The 23,159-nt window shown below is 45.5% G+C and overlaps 1 protein-coding gene across 5 annotated transcripts in view; it reads left to right on the top strand.

Moving 5' to 3' along the window:
• The first annotated feature begins 1,630 nt into the window (after positions 1-1,630).
• Positions 1,631-23,159, top strand: part of Ppp2r5c (protein phosphatase 2 regulatory subunit B'gamma) — a 135,619-nt gene continuing 114,090 nt past the window's right edge. For 3 of the 5 annotated variants that reach the window (XM_057783167.1, XM_057783166.1, XM_057783168.1), the window contains exons 1-2: positions 1,631-1,877; positions 2,440-2,505. In XM_057783167.1, the coding sequence (XP_057639150.1) occupies positions 1,851-1,877; positions 2,440-2,505 (93 nt within the window). In that variant the 5' untranslated portion in view covers positions 1,631-1,850. The remainder of the gene's footprint in view (positions 1,878-2,439; positions 2,506-23,159) is intronic. The other 2 variants (XM_057783169.1, XM_057783172.1) reach the window with 1 other exon arrangement.

The following is a 23,159-nucleotide window of genomic DNA, read 5'->3' as shown; positions in this document are numbered from 1 at the left end:
ACCCTGGACCATGCACGGTAATAACCAGGATGTTGGCGGCGTTGACTTCTCTCCAAGAAGTCCAGACTCCTTGCATTTATTTTTAAAATACCAAATTAATTAGTTTTTTCTTTATTTTAGAGAAATTATTAGTCCACTTAAGAGAGTAATCATGGTTTCTTCTGCAAAAAATACCTGTTCCCGCCTGCCATGCCGACCTCCAGATTACTTTTATTTAGGTGCACAGTCAGACACCTGCGGACAAAACTTACTCTCAGAACCTCCTACAGCACGTTTTGATCTTTTTTGTTTTCCCCGCACAGAGCTCTGGTGAGAACACCAAAAATGCTTTGCTTGGTATTTTCAAATGCAAAAAACAAGGGTTAAGAGGACACACTGATTTTTCATTGCCTTAGGCTGGGGAGGTAGCTGAAGGGTCTGGCATTTGTCTAGCATGCTCAAGGCCCTCGGTTAGACGAAGGCAGCTCCTAAATCATCCGAGTGAGCATCTTTGTCTCGCACTTAAAACAACTCACTCCACAGCCCTACTTCCTGGTGAGCTCCATCAATATAGGATGTGGGGCATTAGCAACTTCAAAAAGGACTGTAGAAGTACGGAATGAGAAAGCTAAGCTTCTTCCCTGATAAAGAGCTATCTGACAAGGGAGAGAATGAAGTGATTCCTAGTGTCCATGCATTTTCTCACAGACTTATGACCACTGCAAATTAAAGAATCAAAGTCTCCAAGGTGCAGGTTGCCCAGTTTTAGTGGAGGCGATAAAGACGCGGGCTCTGGTGGGCCGGGCCGATGGGCGGGGCATGCAGGTAGATGCCTCCGAGTGCGAGCAGCAAATGGGCGCTGTCTCGGTGGAGCCTACTTCCCCCTCCCCCAAAACGTCAGACGGGCAATGCCTACGATGGGGAGGCGTGGTTGTCTTGTGGGTGGATCGTGCATGAACCTCTGCACGTGGGGTTTTGAGGACCGCGGTGGGTGGAGCCTGCTCGAGACAGAGCGCCTTTGCCTGCGTGGGCGGGAACGAAGGGAGAGGAGTGGGGTCTGTAGGCGGGGTCTCAATGGGTCCCGCCCCCGAGGCATGCGGTGGGCGGAGTCCACCCTAGAGCCAGCGGCATTGCTCTCGTGGGCGGGGCCTAATGGCCAAAGGAAACCGCCGCTCGCGCGGTGCCGGGCCTCCCCCATCTCTACAGAAACGTCGCCGCGATGCAGTTTACGGGACAGTGCTTTTCGTGCCTAGACGGCTGCTGAATAGTTACCATACGTTTCACATGTGTACTTCCGCTTCTCACTGTCCTCTGCTCTCCGCCCCGCCCAGACTCAGCGGCTGCGCCTTTATCACCTCGGTCGTATCTACAAGCCCCCCTCTCTTCAGCAGCGTCCTTCCCGCGGGCCCCACCAAACCCTTCAGACCCGGGCAACTCAGCCGCACACGAGCCGACTGGCATCGAGGGGGTGGGGACCCGCCGCGCAGTGGGCGGGGCGACGCTGCGGAGCGTTAGGGCACGTGAGGCCGTATTGGCCAATAGAGTGGCGCCGTTGAGGGAGGCGGGGCGGGGAGAGGGCGGCGTGGGGCCGGCGCAGGGCGGGGCCTGACGCGGGGGCGGGGCCTGCCGGGAGAGGGGCGGAGAGACGCCGCCGCCGCTGCCGCCGCCGCCGCCGCCGCCGCGGCTGCCGCAGCCTCTGGGAGCCTGGAAAAGGGGAAGCGAGAGCGAACGAGCGACTCAGTCCCCGGGCGGCGGCTGCAGCGGCGGCGGCGGCGGCCGGGGCGGCGCGACGGCTGGGCCGGGGGCGCTTCTGCTGCTGCGGTGGCGGCGGGCGGCGGCAGGGGCGGCGGCGGCGGCGGCCCGCACCAGCCATGCCGAATAAAAACAAGAAGGAGAAAGTGAGTCGGGGCGGGGGTCTCCGAGACCGGGTCGGGGGGTCCCCGCGTCGGCGGGTGGGGGCGGGGCGGCAGGTTGTCCAGGCTCGCGGGCGGGCCCAGGGCGCTGACAGGATTGCATGGAGCTGGGGAGGCCGCCCAGGCTCTGAGGTGGCGCTGAGGTGCCGCGGTCGCTCTGGGTGGCGGCGGATGCTCCGTGCAGTGCTGTGCGTGGCGGGGGCTGGGGTGCTGGAGTCTTCCAGACTCGCCCCAGAAACCCTCACTCGTGAGGTTTAAGGGTGGGAGGGAAGAAAGGGATGGGCCGAGATCCCTGCCTGAGATCGAGTTGATCTGTCCCTGCCTGGAGTTTTCACCTCCCAACCTAAACGAAGAACATGAAGAGAAACGGAATCTGAAGGCTTCTGGTACTGTGTCTGTATTCCATATGATGTAGTTTGCTGCTGGCATATTAAAGCCACCAGAAGCTCTCAGTGCTATGAATCAGTTTGGAAAGGGCATTTGAGCCAATGCTTAGCGGTCCACATATTGAGACCACTAAATTGATTTTTTTTGTGACGTTTCCCAGGAACCACCAAAACCGGTGAAAAGTGGAAAAGGTTCAAAAGAAGGACAAGACACAGCAGAGCCAGAGGTAACTGGTGTCACATACTCATTGCTTTTCCTGAGCAGCTTTTAATCTAGGGTCTAACACACAGGGTAATGAAAACCAAAGTTTCATAAAATGTGTCTGTCTGAGACTTTTTGAAGTGTTTTCATATGTTACTTATTTTTCCCACTTTTATTAAAGTGCACGCCATAAAGCTGACATTTTAAAAATAAATTTGCTGCCTCTAACCTAGCAAGCCGTCCCATGTGAACTTGTCTTAAATTGAGCCCCTACCTCAATCAATTTCATATTCCTTTTAGCTTTAGGGTCAGCCCCTCCTGCCTTTCCTGGTTATCCAGTGCCTTTCTGGGTGACTCTTCCATGGTCCTTGCTTTCCTTGATGCAGTCTCTCTAGCTGGTGTCCTGGGCAGGCTTCCCCTGCTGATATCTGTTCCCTTGAGGCCTTTCAACCACATAGTGCTGGCATTTATTTGGCATCTCTAATTTGGGTACTTTTTACAGTCTTCTGTTTCTTTTCTCTCCAGTCCCTATCCTCATTGCTGAGTTCTGACTTTCCTTGCTTCCTGGCTTTGGCTTATTTCCCCTATAGCTGGAATGCCCCCTTGGGTCATTTGGGAGAATCTGTGTTCCTTAGTAGAGTTATACCTTGGGGGCACTTGCAGAGTAGCCACTTTCTTTTGCCTTTCTTGTATCTCATTGTCTTGGAACCAGAGTGCCCTAGGCCAAGGATCCCGGAGCTCTGTTGGGTCAGTTTTTAAAAGCTGCTCATTAGTCTTCATTCTCCAGAACTGGATCTTCGAAATCTTACCACAGACATTTTTAATTTGTGAGCATTAGGCCTCTCCTTCCTGCAAACCGCATTAGAATTTAGAGTTCAGCTCTGCCTGGGAAACGCAGTTAACTGCCGATATCTGCAGGGGTTATTTTCGTTCCAGGTTCTCTTCCCCTCTCATGTGGTGTGTTCTAAGCCTCCCTCCTCTGCAGCAGGTGGTTCATCCCAGCAAATCTGTTTCCCTCCCTAGAGCTGAAAGCAGAAATCCAAAAGGTTCCTGAAATACCAGTAGTTAGGAGTGTCTGTGCCAGTCTTTGCCTGCCCTTTCTGTACAGCAGACCGTGATGTTTTCCTGTGGCAGCGCTTGTGTTTGACTGCCTTCCAGAGCCAGCGCTTCAGCAATTTTTACATGAAATGTAGTTGCTCTTCAGGGGTATACGCTCTGTGTGCTTTCTTTGTTGCTAAAACTTCTTACTGGTCCCCAAACCTTCCTTGCTCAAACATACCTGTATCCCGTTCTTCTTGGGGGTCGCAAAGAAATATCAGTATGTGTGTTTCATTTCTCTGAAATGAACCTTGCTGTAAGGATAGGGCAGATAATGTTGAGTTTTGACCTGAAAAACCCATCCCAGTTCAGAAATGCCCATGCCAGTGCTGTGTAAGAAAGTATCTGTGAAGTGCGTTGGGGAGTTTACTGGCAGCTGTGTAGGGCTCGTGAGTGTGGCCTGCCATGTCCAGTGTGATGCCCCAGTTGTCTTTTTGTATCTTTTCTAGTGCAGCTGTCTAAGAACTGGAGCCACAGAGCTTGAAATGACCACTGAAAAGCACTGAAATGTTGGGCACTCCACTCCTTCCTCAGAAGGAGACCTGACGCAACGTGGCATACTAAGCATGATACTTGGCAGACCCCTGCGTACATTATTTTGCAGGAATACAAATCAAGGTGCTTTAGTTCCTATGAACTCTGGGTTGACTTCTACTTTCTGATTTTCCTCCCCTCAGCCTTCAGCCCTATTCTTTTCTAGTCCCACCCACTTACGGAATATGATTGACTCAGCGAGTGAATTAAGTCATTACTGCACATACTTTTCTTCTATTGCTCTGAATTGGACTATTTTAACCTGAACAGTTAAAATAGGTTTGGTATTCCCATGCTGCTCGTTGAGCCCTTCTAACTTCATATCCACAAGCAGCAGTTGCTCACATTGCCCCACAAAGGTGGCTCTGAGTCTGGACAGTTGAAACACTCAGGCCTCACAGCCTGGAGAAGCGAACAGGGCAGGTGCCTAGCCATGGATGAGCTGCCAGAGACTTAGGGGATAATCCCAGCAGAGATTCAAGAAGTTAGCCATGTCAAGTATGTGGAGAGTCCTTACAGACACTTGGCTGGCGGTCCCCCAGTCACACAGGACACAAGGCATCAAGCAGTTTATACCAGGATACTTTGGGCTAGAACGTAGGCTCTCTCATGAGGAAAGAAAGTCCTAGCGTGAGAGACAGAATGAGACACATTGCAGAGCTGGAAGTTAGAGAACAAAAATGCTGGTCTTGCTCGCCATGATTGATGTCCTCACTCCCCTTGTGCAACGTGTTGCCTCATCTCTAAGACAACTTAGTGAGCTAAAGATTTTGGGATCCATTTTTCACTATGTGGGACAGATTAGGTCCTACTTTTCCTAAGAAATTTTGCCCTGTAAGATGTATAGCAGGATAGATCTGTTAGTATAGTGACATACTGTTAAAGGTGGTCTGGTCTTTGGTTTATATAATATACATACGATAGGTATATAAACACTGTTAAAGGTGGTATAGTTTTATATATACATATGATAGGTATATAAACACTGTTAAAGGTGGTATAGTTTTATATATGTATATTATACATATAAATACTGTTAAAGGTTAGTATAGTGACAAATCCCGTTAGAGTGCTGGACAGTTCTTGCCTTGTTCTGGAAATCTCGTCATTGCCGTGTTAGTACATTTCTCTTTCCTTTTTTTCTCTGTCAGATAGGATGTTAAAGTTGGACTTGTTGCTTATTTCCATGTGTCCTGAAAGTAAACATTTCTGTCCAGTGCTAGATACAAGTTTATTTTGTATGGTATCTTTAACTGACAGGCCACAGCTGATCCATGGGCCTCTTGAAGTTGGAAAACGTTGTGGAGATGGACAGAGAGAACTAATTAGCATTCAGATATAGAGGACCATGACTAGGCACATTTTTATAAACACTTAAAATCTTAAAGAAATTATACTGGGATCTGGACATTGATTTTGCAGGGTCAGGCCGTTGGATAGTGTTGCTGTGTTGTCTTGTGTTTTTTAAGATCTGTGTACTTTGTCCAAAGTTGACATTTTAAAATGTGTTGAAGATTTTTATAAATGATTTGTTCTAGCACATTAAAAGCAGTGTGAGTCTGGTTCTCTGTGTGTACTTCCTATGCCCGGTTCAGCTTAGTTTTGTGGGAAAATCTCTCCAGCAACTCTTATGTAACAGCCAGTGCTCGGAAAGAAGCCTAAGCAATCCTCCCTCAGACTTGATAGCTCATTTTGACACCGTTTCCCTTTCTGACTATTCTGTCCCTTTGCATCCCGGAGCAAGGGAGAATGAGCCTTGTTAGGGATTACATTGTACTGGCTGGTATATAATGTTTTTCTATACATTAAAACTAAAATTTACAAACATTATTAGTTTAGTAACAGAACAACAATTATGTGTAAACATGAAAGTAAACATAAAAGATACTTAGAAAAGTATCTTTTAAAATTAACCAGGGGCTTTCTGCTCATGTCTCTGGATCGGGCATCTTTTTTGAATAAATTGGAAGAGACTGTGGGAGTGGTTTGGAAAGAGCCACATGATGACTTATCTGACACCCTCTGTGGAAGGGCCAAAGCCTCCATCCATAGGTTGGCTTCAGCCTTACCTTGATTGGCCCTTCTCAGGCCTAAGGCCCTTCCTTGCCCAGTGCTTAGGTGCCACCTCAAATGGGAACGCTTGGGACCTGTTAGCGGTTGGCTGTTCCAGGTTGCCTGCCTTTGGGGCCTCAGAAATTGCTTCTTCCTGAAGGTACCCTTTCCTCTAGTTCCTACTCCATCCACATGTAAGCTGAGAGGTGGGACCCCTGAAGCCCCATGGACCACCAGTGCATAGTCTACACGGACCGTATCAAGCCAGGTGCTTTGTTAGAGGCTGTTGTCAGGCTGTGTGTATTCATCCTGACCTCACCTACTAAATGCCAGTGACAAAGACTGCTAATATCTCCAGAGGACAGACTGGCCCCTGCTGAGCCACAACATGGAAAAGAGCTCTACAGTGTGTGCATACTTGCCTCTAGAGTGTGTCTAGTGCTCTCTCCCGGTTATGCTTCCATGTAGAACAGCAGTGCTCAGACAAAAGGGAAGGAAGGGCCCTTTATACTCCTCAAAGGCACTGGGAACCCAAACAGCTTTTATGTAGGTGGGTTACAGCTAGCTACCCATATTTTTCATATTAGAAATTAAAACTGAAAAAAATTTAAGTATTCATCAATTCAGCTAATAATAGCAATAATACTCATTACATGCTAACAAAAATAGCATTTGTGTGAAAATAACTTTTTAAAACAATTCACTGAGAAGAAAGGCACTGCTCTAGGTTTTTGCAAATCTCTTTAGCTGCCTGGCTCTACATTCATTTAGCACATGCACAGCTCACAAAAATCTTCACAACATGAGACTTCAAAGGAGTCATTAAGCCATGTCTAAGTTACTATGAAGACAGTTTGGCTTCCTGGATCCCTTGAAGCATCTAAAGGGACCCTTGGTGGCAGCTGCAGACTTGCTTTAAGGACAGCTGTTTCCGAATACCCACTGCCCAACCTAACAACCAGAGTTCAGCCCCCAGGACCCATGGTAGAAGAGAACTAACTCAGGCAAGTTGTCCTCAAACCTCTGGCACACATGCACACAAGATAAAAGAACTCAAAAAAGAATCCCTTCCTGTCTTACTGTCTTCCAAAAAGTTGACAGAATCCTTCATTTTTTTTTAGCAACAGCTCAAATTCATCCATTCTGAAATTTAAGAGGTTTGATTTTTTTTTTAAATTTGTTTTTATATATGTCTGTGAGTGTTTTGCCTACATTTGTGTGTGTGTACTGTGTGTGCCTAGTGCCCATAGGGGACAAAATAATTCTAGGAGTTTGTAAGCTGCCGTGTGGGTGCTTGGAGGGAACCCAGGTCTCCAAGGATGACAAGTGCTCTTAACTCAGTCATCTCTTCAGTTCAGGGGAAGGTTTCCTTTTCTTGGGTCACATTTCTTTTGTCTTTTAAACTGGTTTGCTGTCACTTTTGTAATATGCGGCCTTAAGCTGCCATGCCTTCCTGTGACCCGCATCCCTGACTAGCTGAGGCCCTTGAGGACAGCTGTTCAACACAACCTGTGATTCGTCTTCGTGCTCTCCGTGTGTCAGTTAGGACCAGCAGTCGAGAAATATTTGGTTGTTGGATTTAAGAAATGCTTAGAAGGTTGGAAATTTCGACCAGTCGTGGAGCCCTTACCTAGAAAGTGCAAAGGCCCTATGGTCAGTCCTCAGAACTTAGATAAATAGTGCCAGGAAAAGGAGAGCTTCGAGTCACTTAGACTGTTTGCAAGTTATATAAATGACTTTTAATTATTATTTGCTTTATTTTTGATACCCAAAGGAATTTCAATGCAGAATTTCCATTCAATATTATTTATTTTAAGTAAATAACATTATACTAGCTTAGGTGATTGACACTTAGGACTTTTTATTTATCTTTATATCTGAGACAATGTCTTACTATGTAGCCCAGGCTAGCCTCTTACCTCAGTCACTTTGATGTTGAAATTATAGGCATATACCACCACACCTGGAACTTTTCTGATGTTTTGTGAAAGTTTTAAGCAACAGAAAATTGCTTTAAAAAAGAATAATTGTAGACCTTACTAAAAAAGGTCAGTGGTAAATATATCTTATCTGCCTATATAGTCTGTTTTAATTTCGAATTTCCACTGAAATGTGTTTCTAGTTCCTAATTACATTTATTTGAGGACTTTTTTCTTTGTTTTTTTGTTTTGTTTTTTGTTTGTTTGTTTGTTTGTTTTCCGAGACAGAGTTTCTCTCTAGCTTTGGAGCCTGTCCTGGAACTAGCTCTTGTAGACCAGGCTGGTCTCAAACTCACACAGATCCGCCTGCCTCTGCCTCCCGAGTGCTGGGGTTAAAGGCGTGTGCCACCACCACCTGGTGAGGACTTTTTCTTAGTAGAATATATTTTTACTGTAAAATAGTACACTTCATGGATGGGTGGATGAAAGATGATTTCTGGCCTGGGTATCTTTGGTCCTGTATGAATGAGCATGGTGTTGAGGATTGGGGAGGATAAAAAGACTAATGCAGTCCTGACCTGTTAAGAACCACGCATTAGCTCTGCATTATGACATGTGACCCGGTTGCCTCTGGACAGTCTGCGATTGGGAGTTTCTAGCCAGTTCCACTTTGATGGTGTGGAATGGAGGGGCTTAGCTGGGGCCCATCTCCTAGGAAGAGCCAGCTGCAGCCTTGGGTAAGGTCCCTGGGACAGAGCTAGGGTTAGAAATGGGAGAAATTACCTAACGTGGAGGCACAGGCAGCTGCAGGGGGAGTGCATGCATTCTGCCAGGACACAGCAGCTGTTTTCCTGACTTTGTAGAGGAGCTAGCTGTTCACCGACTAACTGCCCAGCCACTGACATGGGTCACGGGATGTGTTCTTGAGGTACAAGACAACTCTGAAAGTTTTAGTGAAGGGAAGAGTGTATTTATCTTGGAAGAAACTATCCAAGAGTGTTTCCACAACGGGGAGACCTACCTGAGGACAGGGTGGGCACCACTGTCTCAGCCCTTCCTTAGCCTCCCTGAGAAGGGCCACTTCCCAGGCCACAGCGTCCTTGTTTCTCCACCTGGGGGAGTCAGAACAGTCCTAGAATTTAAATTTAAGGAAGAGAATAAATGCCTTACCTTAGCTCCAGGATACACTAGTCTTTCCTTTATCTTTTTGTATTTTTGTTAAGAAGAGTTACAACCACAGATTAGACAACACCCTGTACGCCTACAGGCTTTAGTGCTGACAAATGCTAGTTTTGATCCAGGGAGGAGCTCAGAAGTTGGCCACATCAAATGATTTCATTTCAACCTGAAGTGGTGAAAGTTAAACTTAAAATCAAGTTTCTTGGTGCATTAGCCACATTTCAGGTGCTCAGTAGCCACAAGTAGCTAGTAGTTAGCAGATGCAGAATATGTCTGGTATCTGAGAGAGTCCCATGGGGCAGAGTTGACTTGTAGCCAGACAATATTTTACACAACTACTTCTAACATGAGTAAATGTAATTAAATGTAGCCTCATTATTTCTCTTTAATAATACAATTTATCAAGTTTCATATTAAAATTTAAATGAAGAAAAGATAAATTGGCAAGAGAAGAAGATAGGTTTAAAAAAAAGAAAAGAAAAGAAGGAAACACAGAAGATGGTGCCTGGTGAGCTGGGAAGGAGTGTGTTGGGTCCATGGCCCCAGATCTACACATGAGGAAGACTCCATTTCCCTAGTCGAGGAACCTTGAGAGACCCAAGAGGAGTTACACAGTGTCACAGTTATTCTTGCAGACAGTTTCTTATAGGTCTGTATTTTTTTTAGTCAAAAAGTTCATGGTTGAAAATGAAATAATACAAGAGCTGGGGCTGTTCGTTGTACAGTGCCTGTATACCTACTGTGCACTAGACCCTGGGTTTGATTCTCAGCACTGGAAAAAAAATCTTTTTTGTTGAAATAGTACAGAAGTATATCCTCCTCACTACACACTGAGCTTGCTTTAGGTGGTCAGGGACAGTCTTAGCAAGGAGTTGACATTCAAGGTGGGAGCTTCATCCCAGGGTGATAGGCATTTGAAGCAAGAAAGTGAGAGCGGGTAACTGCAGGGTTTGCAGAACTGGACCTGGCTGCTGAGCTGCTGTGCACCAGGGAAGACGTGACATGAAAGTGCTCTCTGCATACATGCACAGGGATGTAACGCCAGCACAGCTGGCTGGGGCTCTGGTCTTGGCGGCTTATCGCTAACCACTTATTTTCAAGACCTCAGTGGAGCTGACTTGAGACTTTACTGGGTGGGACCAGGCCCTTCACCAACAGCCTCAGTTTCCTAGACAGTTAGGTTTCTCTGGAGAATGTGTTTTTCTTTCATGGACACCCAGTTCTTTCATGTTCTGCATAGATGGTACAGTAGAAGGTGGCTATGTACAACATAGGGTGAAAAAGTCATGTTCTCCCTCCCGCCTTCCCGCGTAACAGGTTCCACATCCTCTCCTCTGGGGATCCATGGAGCCAGACCACGTCCTCTCTCCTCAGCTTCCTGGTTGAAGATGAATCTATGGAGAGAACTCTTCTACAGGGGCACCTATGGCACACTCTTCAGTATCCTTGCTTCTAGATGTCACAGCTCTGTGATTCCTTCCTCACCACTGGGAACAGGGCTGACAGATTTGCTAAGCTCAACGATGGCCAGCACTGATCAGAAAACCCTCCTTCCTCTCTGTTTCCACCTCTCAGCAGGAATTGTTGGCCTAGAAAAAGAAAACTTTCTGTGAAGGTCCAGATATAACTGTCCTCGGCCTGAAATATTTGCACGGTTTGTCATAGCCACTTACTGTGCTATTGTAGGACAGCAGCCTTAGACAGTGGTGAGCGAATGGCCACACCTTCCAACAAAACTGTCTCAAAGCAGGTGAGGTAGGGCAGGGTAGCCCAGGGGCATGGCTTCCTGCCTCTCGGGTGAGGGGCGAATCCAAGCAGCTGGCAACACTTAGAGGGAGTGAGAGGGGCCGGTTACGCTGCCATTCTTGGACCCTCGTCTGCAACCAGCTCTAGTTAGCTCAGTGCAGACGGCATCCTTGTGTTTGACGCCATTCTGCATCATGAACTTCTTAAGGTTCCAGTGACTCGGCCCTGCTCAGTGGCACAATAAACATCTTACATGTAGTTATGAATTTTTAGAACTGCACAGTTTGAATGAAGGAAAAACAACCTCTTGTATGGTAAGACACTTAGGAGTGAGGCTTTGTCTCAAAACCGTTGTTTATTTTTTTGGTTGAATGAGTATTTTTGAAGTGCAGAGACTAACAAGCACCCATGTTATCTGTTGCCTTGATTTATTTCACTCCACATTTAGGAGGTTGCTTGTGGGAATGAAAGTGACAGACTTTAGAAGTGTCTTATTAGAAATTGTTCCCTTTCTTGATACCTATATTGTGTCTCTATGGTAGCCTGTGCCACCATTCCCAATGACTGCTGGGAAGACACAGGGCAGTAGCCATTTGCCTCTCTATCCATTGTGGTCATAGCAAGTCAGCAGAGGGCCTGCCTGTGTACCTTTTTGCCCCAAGTCCCCATGGGGACTGACAGTCCTGCTTTCCCTCCACTCAAGAACTTCCCCTTGATGGCTCCAGAATCCTAGCTCTTGGGCCCTGGAAGTCAGGAAGACAACTGCTCTGTTCCTCAAGATACCTTAGGTCATCCTGCAGCCACCCAGGGTTCCCCATAGATGCAGTTCACAAACAGATGCAGTTCACATACGGATGCAGTTCACAGACGGATGCAGTTCACAGATGGATGCAGTTCACAGACAGATGCGGTTCACAGATGAATGTGGTTCACAGAGATGCAGTTCACAGACGGATGCAGTTCACAGACAGAGATACAGTTCACAGGCGGATGCAATTCACAGACAAATGCAGTTCACATGCAGAGATTCAGTTCACAGGCAGGTGGTGGACATAGTTTGCACTAAGAACTCCAATGATGAGTTATCTCGATTCGGATTTGATAAGCAGCACTGTGTTTGGGACTAGTATGTCAAACGCAAGAAGGCTAAGGGAAATTTTGGGGCCTCTCACACAGCTGACAGGTAGATCAAAGAAAGCGTGCTATGGTCTCCAATCCAGGACAGTGGTCAGAGGGAAGAACCAAATCTCCAAGAACTTCCCCCAGCCAGGCAGCAAACAGCACACACTCCTCCACAGAGGTCAGTTTTAAGACTGGCCTCTTTATTTCATGAGTGAGCTCCTGGCCTATAGAAGCCCCTGCTGCTTTTCACTCACTGTCCAGCCCACGTCAGTGATGAGCCACACTGGCACTCACTAAGCCACAGCTGCTCGTAGCAGCAAGCCCAGAAGGGTAAAGGATGCCAGAGGTCAGAGCAGCAGCAACACTACCTCCTTCCAGAACATTTCCTCAGCTTGAGCTCCAGGAAGCCCACAGACACCAAGCAGCCTCTCCCCAAAACCTGGCAGGCACTAGTCTGCTCTCAGTAGATTTTTCTTCATATCTGTGCCGTTCCTCTTCTGCCTGGATCACACTATCCTAAGGCTGTAACACGCCTTATTGCATCAGCGGAGGATGCCCAGCTTGTCAGCCATGTGTCAGCATGCTTCTCTGTGTGCCTGTTTGAGTCCTGATGGGTGGGTGTCTTCCAGGGAGTAGGATTGCTAGGTCGTCTGGTAATTGTGTGTTTAACTTACTGAGGAACCCCAACTTTCCCCCCACATCCTTGCCAGCTGTTGCTGTTTTCCATCTGTTCCAGATTCCTGCTTGTGCTGACACCGGTAGCTGGTGAGCACCTTTCCCTGTACCCCTTGTTGGCCATTCGCATGTCTTCTTTGGAGAAATGTTCAAGTCCTTTGCTTCTTTAAAAAAAAAAAAAAAAACTGCTTAGTTTTAATTTTTATTTAATGTGTGTGTGTGCCACATATGGGTACCTGTAGAGGCAAGAGGAGGGTACCAGATCCCCTAGAACTTGTTACAGGTGATGGTTAGCCACCCATTGTGGGTGCTGGGAACTGAATAGGGGTCCTTTGGAAGAGTATCAAATGCTTTTAACTGCTGAGCCATTTCTTCAACCCTAAATATTTCCCTGTTTTGTTATTTTTCCCCTTTTAAAATTAATTTTTTACATACGAATCCCAGTTTCCCCTTCCTCCTCTCCTCCCCACCTCCCATCCACTCATCAGAGACATTAAGACCTCTCCTGGGAAGTCAACGAAGACTGTCCTATCCCCCAGTTGAGGCAGGATCAGGTTCTTGCATCATCCCCCCTCCCCCGTGCCTAGGCTGAGCAAGGTATCTCTGCATAGAGAATGGACTCCACCAAGGCAATTCATGCATTAGAGTTAGATCCTTGTCCCGCTGCCAGTGGCTCCTTATACTGCCCAAGCCACACCAATGTCACCTGTATTCAGAGGGCCTGGTTCGGTCCTATGCAGGTTCCCCAGTTGTCAGTCAGGAGTCAGTGATCTCCCACTATCTCGGATCAGCTGATTCTGTGGTTTCTCCATCATGCTCTTGACTCCTTTGTTCATATTATCACTCGTCCCTCTCTTCGCCTGGAGCTCGGCCCAGTGGTTAATTGTGAATCACTGTATCCGCTTCCTTCTATTTCTGGAGGAGGGTTCTAGCTTCTCTGGCGTTGTGGACTGTAGGCTGGTTATCCTTTGCCTTATGTCTGATATCCACTTATGAGTGAGTACATACTATATTTGTCTTTCTGAGTCTGGGTTACTTCACTCAGGATTTTTTTTTTCTAGTTCCATACATTTGCCTGCAAATTTCATGATGTCCTTGTTTTTTTACTGTTAAATAGTACTCCCTATACCACATTTTCTTTATTCTTTATTTGGTTGAAGGGCATCTAGGTTGTTTCCAGGTTCTGGCTATTAGGAATAATTCTGCTATGAATATAGTTGAACAAATGTCCTTGGGTGTGATTGTGCCTCTTTGGGTATATGCCCAAAAGTTACCACTTGACGTAGATTGAGTCCTAATTTTCTGAGAAATTGTAATACTTATTGCCATAGCAACTGTACAAGTTTGCACTCCTACCAGCAATGGTGGAGTGTACCTCTTACTCCACATTCTCTCCAGCATAGGCTGTCAACAGTGTATTTGATCTTAGCCATTCTGATTGGTGTAAGATGGTATCTCAGAGTTGTTTTGATTTGCATTTCCCTGATGACTAAAGATGTTGAGCATTTCCTTAAGTGTCTTTTGGCCATTTTAGATTCTTCTGTTGACAATTTTCTGTTCAACTTTGTACGCCATTTTTTAACTGGATTATTTGGTAGTTTGTTGTCTAGTTTCTTGAGTTCTTTGTCTAGTTTGGAGATCAGCCCTTTGTCAGATATGGGGTTGGTGAAAATCTTTTCCCATTCTGTAGGCTGCTGTTTTGTCTTGTTGGCTGTATCCTTTGCTTTACAGAAGATTTTCAGTTTCAGGAGGTCCCATTTATTATGTTGCTCTCAGTGTCTGTGCGACTGGTGTTATATTTAGGAAGAGGTCTCCTGTGTCAGAGTGTTCAAGGCTACTTCCTGCCTTCTTTTCTATGAGGTTCAGTGTGACTGGATTTATGTTGAGTTCTTTGGTCCATTTGGACTTGAGTTTTGAGCATGGTAATAGATAAGGGTCTATTTGCATTCGTCTACATGTTGACATCCAGTTATACCAGCACCATTTGTTGAAGATGCTTTCTATTTTCTATTTTTAGCTTCTTTGTCAAAAATCAGGTGTTTATAGATGTGTGGATTAATATCAGGGTCTTTAATTCAATTCCAGTGGTCCATTTATCTGTTAAGTTTCTATCTGGAAGACCTGTCCAGTAGTGAGAGTGGGGTATTGAAGTCTCCCACTATTAAGTGTGTGGAACTGAATGTGTGATTTAAGCTTTAGTAATATTTCTTTTACAAATATTGCATTTGGGACCTATATGTTCAGAATTGGGATTTCCTCTTGATAGATTTTTCCTGTGACAAATATAAAATGTCCTTTTTTCTCTTTTGGTTGATTTTAGTTTGAAGTCTATTTTGTCAGATATAAGGATAGCTACACCATCTTGTTTCTTAGGTCCATTTGATTGGAATTTTTTTTTTTACTAACCCTTTACTCTGAGGTAATGTCTGTCCTTTTGAGGTTGGTTGTGTTTCTTGTATACAGCAGAAGGATGGATTCTGTTTTCATATCCAATCTGTTAGCCTGTGTCTTTTTATAGGCAATTTGAGTCCATTTATATTAAGGGATATTAATGACCAGTGATTGCTAGTTTTTGTTGGTGGTGTTGGTATTATGTGTGTTTTTCCTTTCTTTGGAATTTGCTGCTGTAAGATCATATGTTGCCTGTGTTCTTGTGGATGTAGCTGATTTCCTTGGGTTCAAGTTTTCCTTCTAGTACTTTCTGTAGGGCTGGATTTGTGCTTAGGTATTTTTAAAATCTGGTTTCATCATGGAATATCTCATTTTTTTCTGTCTGTGGTGATTGAAAGTTTTGCTGGGTATAGTAGTCTGAGCTGGCATTCATGGTCTCTTAATGTCTGCATAACACTTGACCAGGACCTTCTGGCTTTCATTGTTTCCATTGAGAAGTCAGGTGTAATTCTGATGGGTCTGCCTGTATATGATATTTGCCTTTTTCCTTTGCTGCTCTTAATATTCTTTCTTTATTCTGTATGTATAGTGTTTTGATTATTATATGGCATGGGGATTTTTTTTTTGGTCCATCTATTTGGTGTTTGGTATGCTTCTTGTATTTTCATAGACGTGTCCTTTAGGTTGAAAAAGGTTTCTTCTGTGATTTTGTTGAACATATTTTCAGTGCCTTTGAGCTGGATTTCTTTACCTTCTTCTACCCCTATTATTCTTAGATTTGGTCTTTTCATGGTGTCCCAGATTTCCTGGATGTTTTGTGTTAATCTTTTGTTAGATTTAACATTTTCTTTGACCAATGAATCTGTTTTCTCTGTCACATCTTAACACCTGAGAGTCTGTTCCATCTCTGGTATTTTGCTGTTTATGCTTGCATTTGTGGTTCCCGATTATTTACCCAAATTTTCTACTTCGAGAATTTCTTCAGTTTGTGTTTTATTATCTCTATTTTAGTTTTCAAGTCTTGAATGATTTCTTTCACCTGTTTGCTTTTTGTTTTGTTTTGTTTTCTTTAAGGGATTTGTTGATTTCTTCCAACTTCTTGTTTGTCTTTTCCTCTTCCTTAAGGGAATTTTTCAGTTCTTCTTTAAGGGCCTCAATCATTTTCATAAAGTTATTTTTAAGGTCATTTTTTTGTCATCTTGGTTGGGGTGTTCAGGTGTTGCTGTTGTAAAGCCAGTAGTTTCTGGTGGTGCTGTGTTGCTCTTTATGTTGTTGACCGTGTTCTTACCTTGTTGTCTACCCCTCTCTTCCTCCAATTGGTGTAGTTGGGGGCTGTGTCTCCCTTGAAAGCTCCTTCAGGTGCAGGCAGAGCAGAGCCTCTGGTGGGCACACCTAGGCTGGTTGGTGGCTTGGGCCTCTGGCGCTCCCAGGCGGGTGATGGCTGTAGACTCTCCTTTGCTTTTTTTTAAGTCTATTATTTTCCTCTTGTTGAGTTATTGGGAAGTTTTTGTGTTCTGGCTACTAGACTGTTATCATATATGCAACTCACAAATATTTTGTCTTTATTAGTTGCCTTTTACTTTTTTAGTAGTGCCTTTGGCATTATCAAGATATATTTTTAATGAAATTCAATTTATCTTTTTGTTTTGTTTTGTTTCATTGTAGTTAGCAACTTGCTGTCAAACCCAGGATCTTGAGGGCATTTCTCTGTGCGTCTGTGCAAGTTTATTCTCTTGCCAGTTGTATTTTGGGTCTTCAATGTAATTTGAATTAGATTTTATATATGCTATGGGCTGGAGACTCATCTTTCCTCTTTCCCATGTGTCTGTCTAGCTGCCCCAGCTCTGTCCATTGTCTGCCTATATTTTTTTTGTCCACAGGGTAGTCTTTGACTGTTAGTTCTGTCTAACCTACCAGTATGTCAGTCAGATTACACTATTTTAACAAAAATTATATTTTAAAAGATGTTAACAGACATGCAAAAATAGCTTGGGAAATATAGTCTGGGAAAACAAGCCACTTGGCATTGCTGGAACATAGAGTGAGTGTGTTGGTGAGTGCCTGCAGGCATGTGCACTTTGTGTGTACAAGCAGTTATATGGAGGGTGGACACAGGAGTTGAGTCTGTGGTACAGTAGAGGAGAATCAGCAAGTAGAGTGATGACAGATGGAAGCAAAATGAGACACTGTTCTGATGCAAAGAGCTGAACATCCCTATAGACAGTGGTTCCAGATGTGGTCCGTGAGGAGAAACGCCTCAGAGTACAAGGGTATAGTGAGGAGGCAGAGAAAACTTCAATCCTAAACCGGTACCCAATGTCAAGTATCTGAGAAGCTTGGGTTGGGGTGGAAGTGGGGTGAGAAGACAAGGCATGTCACATACAGGGGACAGCGCTGACACAGCACCAGTTCAGGGGACATGCGAGAATCAGAGAACCAGGATGCCTGAAGTGAGGGTTGTGCAGCAGGACTAAGGTCCAGAAAGAGAAGCCTGGAAGCAGAATACAGTGAGAGAAAAGAGGAGCTTTATACTCTAGTCTCATCTAGAAGTAGTGTGACTAGATCTGGGATTTTTAAAATTGTTGTTATGAATTGTTTTCCTATACACGGGAATGAGGGGGAAAGTTTGTCTCCCAGAGTCCTCCCACCTGGCTGTGACATCACCAGAGTGCTGCCTGCCTGCTCTTCCAGCGCTCTCCTTCCTCTTCTCAGGTTGTCCTGAGGTGAATGGGGCCAAATGTGTGTTTTGCAATAAGGACTTTTTTGTACTAACATGCACAACTAGAGCATATTAATGGGGGTCAGCCCCCTAATCACAATATTTGCATACAATGATGGTGTGTGGTGTGTGGTGATCATGTTTGGCTTCCCTTCCTTCACTTCTGCTAATCCCTCTTCTATATTCAGGCCAAGAGCATTTTTAACTTCCACATATGACAGAGAATGCACTTCCAGTTCCCTCCTTGTCGCTGTAAATGGTAGGATTATTCTTATTTATGAGTGAGTAGTATTCCACTGTGCATCTGTCGTCTGTTTATGAGCACCTAGGCAGATCCTACATCGTGATGTCATTGATGCACTGCAGGAACCCGAGTGTGCAGGTAACTTGATTCCCTTAGGATATAGAACCAGAAGTGAGATAGCTGAATCATATGGTAGAGCTATTTTTAGGTTAGTGAGTAACCAGTTCTGTTCTACATAATAGTGCTAGCTTACATTCCCACCAACAGTGTGCAGGCTCCTTTTCCTCCACATCCTCATTAGCTTTGAAGTGTGCATGTGTGTGTATGTGTGCGTGTGTCCGAACATGTGTGTATATGTGTGTGTTCACAATTCTGAGGTGAGACTGTAGCTTGTTAATGATGCAAAGTAACTTCACATACTTTTTGGCCATTTCTGTTTCTTTTGAGATGAATCTATTCAGAGCATGTGCCCATTCTTAATTGCATTGCCTGCTTTTGATATGTTTTGTTTTTATTTGACATGCATTCTGGATATTAACCTTCTATCAGATGACTAGCTGGCAGACATTTCTTCTCTTTTTGTGAGCTGTCTCTTCACTCTGTTTTCTTTGCTGTGTAGAAACTTTGTTATTACCCTATTTGCCAGTTTTTGCATGTTTCCTGTGCTCGGAGATGCTTACGCAGAACCAAGCTACTGTCAATACCCCTTGAAGAAGAGCAGTGAACACATGCCCAGGTTGCTGTTGTGCTTAGCTTTAGTCCAGGTGAGATAAGCTCCTGGCTATACTTGGTTGTTACTGCGCCCGACTTTCTCCTGCTCATGTGGGTTCCTTTTCTCTTTCCCCTTACAATTTAGCTATTAATAAAATTAAATTAGTCACATTTTTTTATTTTTTATTTATTTTTTAAAGATTTATTTATTTATTATACATACAATATTCTGCCTGCATGTATTCCTGAGGACCAGAAGAGGGGACTAGGCCTCATTACAGATGGTTGTGAGCCATCATATGGTTGCTGGGAATTGAACTCAGGACCTCTTGAAGAGCAGCCAGTGCTCTTATCCTCTGAGCCATCTTGCCAGCCCAGTCACATATTTTTAAAAGATGTGATTCTCAACCTAGGGTGATTTTGCCCTGCTACCCCACCCAGGGGACATTCAGTAATGCTGGCGACATTCTTGTCTCAACCTAAAACAGGACTTTTGTCTTCCAGTGGGTAAATGTCCTACAGCACACAGTACAGCCCCCACAGCAGAGCTACCTGCCTGCGCCCCATGCTGCAGTAGCCACCCTCTGTGCCTCCCACCCCACTCCAGCCTGCTTTGCAGATTGCAGTTCTATCGCTTGTTAAGTGGATTCTCTTTCCATTTTGTCTCTGATGGGCTGGTGGGTAGACTGAAATCTTGACCAGTTTCAGGCTGGCCCTTTGGGGGAGACAAAAAGCACTTCTCAAACTGTGTCACGTGATAAGTGGCAACAGGTTTTACAGTTCATCATAAAGCTGAAGGGAGGGAGAGCTTCGGAAGATGCTAGAAGGCAGAACTTCTCAGTGGAGAGTGCAGGGAAGGAGGATCAAGGCAGTGCTGTCATCACCCATAAGTGGGGCTCAGTGGCCAGGTGTGACTGAAGCCTGGCTGCACCAGTGCTGCGGAACATCGAGTTCACCTGCACATAGGGAGAAGAGCGGGTGGGGTCTTCACGGCCACTTCTGTTCGGGCAGCGCTTGTTCCAAGACTGACTGTGAGTGAGATGGGTTGGTCTCTAAGGAGGAGTATTTGTCTAGAGCCACTTCATTTGTCCAGGTGCTAAGCTTTTGCCCTTTCTGTGGTGACCCTTTGGACCTCACCCGTCTCCTTAGACTTTGATTCTTGCTTCATCTCCCTTTACAAGTGGCTCCTGGTAGACCTTATTATACTATTTACCCCCATAGACTCATGTAGTCTGATTGGCATCCATGCCTCTCAGTTCATCCTCCCTCCCCTTCTGCAGGCCTAAGCCCAGCCCAGCTATTCTCTCAGCTGTGGCTCCCTTCCTGTGGGCCCTGTCCTGCCAGCACCAGGCATAATCAGACGTTCTGCACTGGAAATAGCTGCTCCTGCTTTCTCCTTTCTCTCCAGCCAGGTATCGCCATGATGTTACTCATGGCCCCTGCTTCATCCTAGCTCTAGCTAACTTCTCCCATGCTCCTCAAGGAGACCAGCACCCCCAGCATGACTGCTGCAGCTGCTGCTGCTAGACACCTTCTGTGAGGCCACACTCCCCTCCACCTCTATTGCTGAGCACCCTCGGTGTCTTCTTTGGCCAGGTGATCATTCCCAAGTCTTGAGCAACTCACTTAGATATTGTTCACTTCTGATATCACATGACCAGTTCCAGTGGCCTTCCCAAGTGTCTAGTGGGTGTCCAACAGCACTGTCCTGAGCACCAGGACACAGTGAGAAAGGTGAGTGAGATTTTGTCTCATGGGCAGAGTAGGATGGATAGCCAATGGCCAAGACTACAAGAAAATGAATCTAGCTGCTGAGTCTTACTCTTTTTTTGGGGGGGGGGGTAAAATTGTCATTTTTTTATTGGAAAACAAATATACAACTTGGAATGGATTTGAGGCAAATTGTGCCATAAGCAGATTTTTAAGTGGCTAAACAAAGTTTAAAAAGCAAGTAACAATAAAAGAAAATGCTTCTGGTACAATACCAGCAGTACAAAAAAATAGTGTACGAGTAGCTGGATAAGACACCCGTTTTGCAATAGTGCAACTTTGAAGAACATATTGTTGACTGCACACAGTCCACGCAGAGTTACAACTCCACACTTGAACAATAACATGCTGACAGTTCCTAAAAACCAGATGTTCCCTCATTTGACCAACTCCATCTGAGTCTTATTCTTAAGAAAATAGAATACATTCTAGAAGAAGCAGGGATATGTAACTGTGGCCTGTTCATCCAAGTGTACTGCATCCCCACATGGGACCTCAGACAGTGCAGTCACATTGAACTTACTGCTTTGTCTTACATGCTGCTTGCCACTCAGTTCCCCTGTCTACCTCAGTCAGAAAGGAGACAGCTCCCAGAGTCTATTCTCCACTCCCATCCCACACTCTTGCCTTGTCCTCCAACCCTAGTGATTTTGCAGAGTATCTGATACTTAGTTGTCTACATTTAGCTGCTGCTCCCTGCCCAAGCCAATCTCTGAATATCTTGTTTATACTTCAAGGCAAAGCCTTCCCAAGGTCAGAGCCCACAGAGCCAAAGTGCCCATTAGAAAGGGAGACCTGCCCGTCACTGCCACACCACACCCCTTCGCCTCATTTGAAGTTCTCTTACAGAAGGTCAGTTCTCACCTGGGCAGTTGTTCTGCTCACTACCCTGGATGGCACCTTCTGTGTACCTGCCCCCCTCTGTGTGAATGACCTGACGCCATGCCGAGGCCATGGCAGGGGTGGGGAGTGGAGGAGAGCTCCTTACTTCAGAAAAGCCCTTCCTGGCTGGTGACTCCTGAGAGCCCCACAAAACTGACAGTGAGTGGACAGGCCCTGTCCTCCAGGGAGAAAGATGTGCTGCTCCATTACAGTTGACAGAGTGTAAAGTCTCAATGTACTCAGAGCATGACATGACACGGCATGGAGTCTGTGCAGGTGCCATGGGGAGGAAACAGCACGGCAAAGGGAGAGGCCTGGAGTAGCTGCAGGAGGGGACATGGTGGTGGAGGCCTGGAAGGAGACATGTAACCACTGTGAAACTAGAAGAAACTGCCACGACGGATAAACATGGAGCAACAGCCAGATTTTCTCTCCGGAAGTTCTGCCTCCCCATGGGTGATAGCTCTGGAGAGGCCCAGAGGGAGGCAAAGTCAGCAGGGTCCAAGGGATGGGAGCTGATGGATTGGTGTCTGCAGAAATTGTAACATCCTTATTTCTTCAGACATTGGAAACCTTACCTTAGCTTGTTTCCCAGCAAGGGTGGCCTCTGGATTTGATTTGGTTCTGTTTTGCGGGTTAACCAGATCACCCCTAGTCTTTACTTGGTTATGTAAGATGCACAGCTTGTTTCCCTGCAGTATGAAGTGGCCTTGGAGCTGTTTGTTTTCTTTTTTTTTTTTTACAGTCATGCCTGTCAAGGTCCTTGTATATATGGTCCTGCAGTGGACTTGGAGACAGTGAAGGGAGATGGCAGTTATAACAATTTGTAGTGTGTGCATGGGAGCTTAGTGGTGTGTACAGCAAGGAATACCCTGTGGGCTTGTCCTTGAGGCTGTGGAGTAAATTCTAGAGCTTTTAAATTACGTTATTATTTTCCAGTGTGTGTGTGACTGTGAGTGTAGGTGTTCATGGAGGCCAAAGGCATTGGATCCCCTGCTGCTGAAATTCCAGCCTATGTGAGCTGCCTATGTATGTTCTGGAAACTAAACCCATGTCCTGTGTAAACGTAGCAAGTTCTTTTAACTACGAAGCCATCTTTCCAGCTTTTGAAGGAGCATCCCAGGAAAGGCGAGCTGATAAGTTTTAAGTTGGGAGGAGGGCTCCATGGAAGAGGCTTGTTGTAGATGGCACTTTGTTTTTAATTTTGATACTGTATTCATTTATGCGTGTGCGTGTGTTTGCACACATATACGTGGGATGTTACAGGGGACAACCTGTGGGAGTTGGTTCTCTCCTTCCACCATGTGGGTCCCAGGGATTAAACTTGGATCATCAAACGTGGTGGCAGACACCTTTACCCACTGATCCATCTCACCAGACTGTAAGTGGCCTTTTCATGCTCTTTGTGCCAGGTGGTAAGAATGAGAGATTCTTTATAAGTTGTCTGTCACAGTAACCGATGACAGGCATAGCTACTTCTAAAGGAAAATGTTTATTGCACTCACGACTCTGGAGGTGGTTCAGTTCTGTTGAGGACAGAACAGCAAGTGGCAATGGCTGGAGTATGAAACTTGCCTCGTTTCAATCCAGCAGCAGAAAGAGCCCCCAGTGACATAGGACTTCCTGTTAAAGGCCCT

The sequence above is a fragment of the Chionomys nivalis genome, chromosome 10 (genome assembly GCF_950005125.1).
Source record: "Chionomys nivalis chromosome 10, mChiNiv1.1, whole genome shotgun sequence".
In the NCBI taxonomy this organism is placed as follows: Eukaryota; Metazoa; Chordata; class Mammalia; order Rodentia; family Cricetidae; genus Chionomys; species Chionomys nivalis.
Note: the sequence above shows the minus strand (reverse complement) of the source record. Positions and strands in the feature narration are given on the sequence as shown.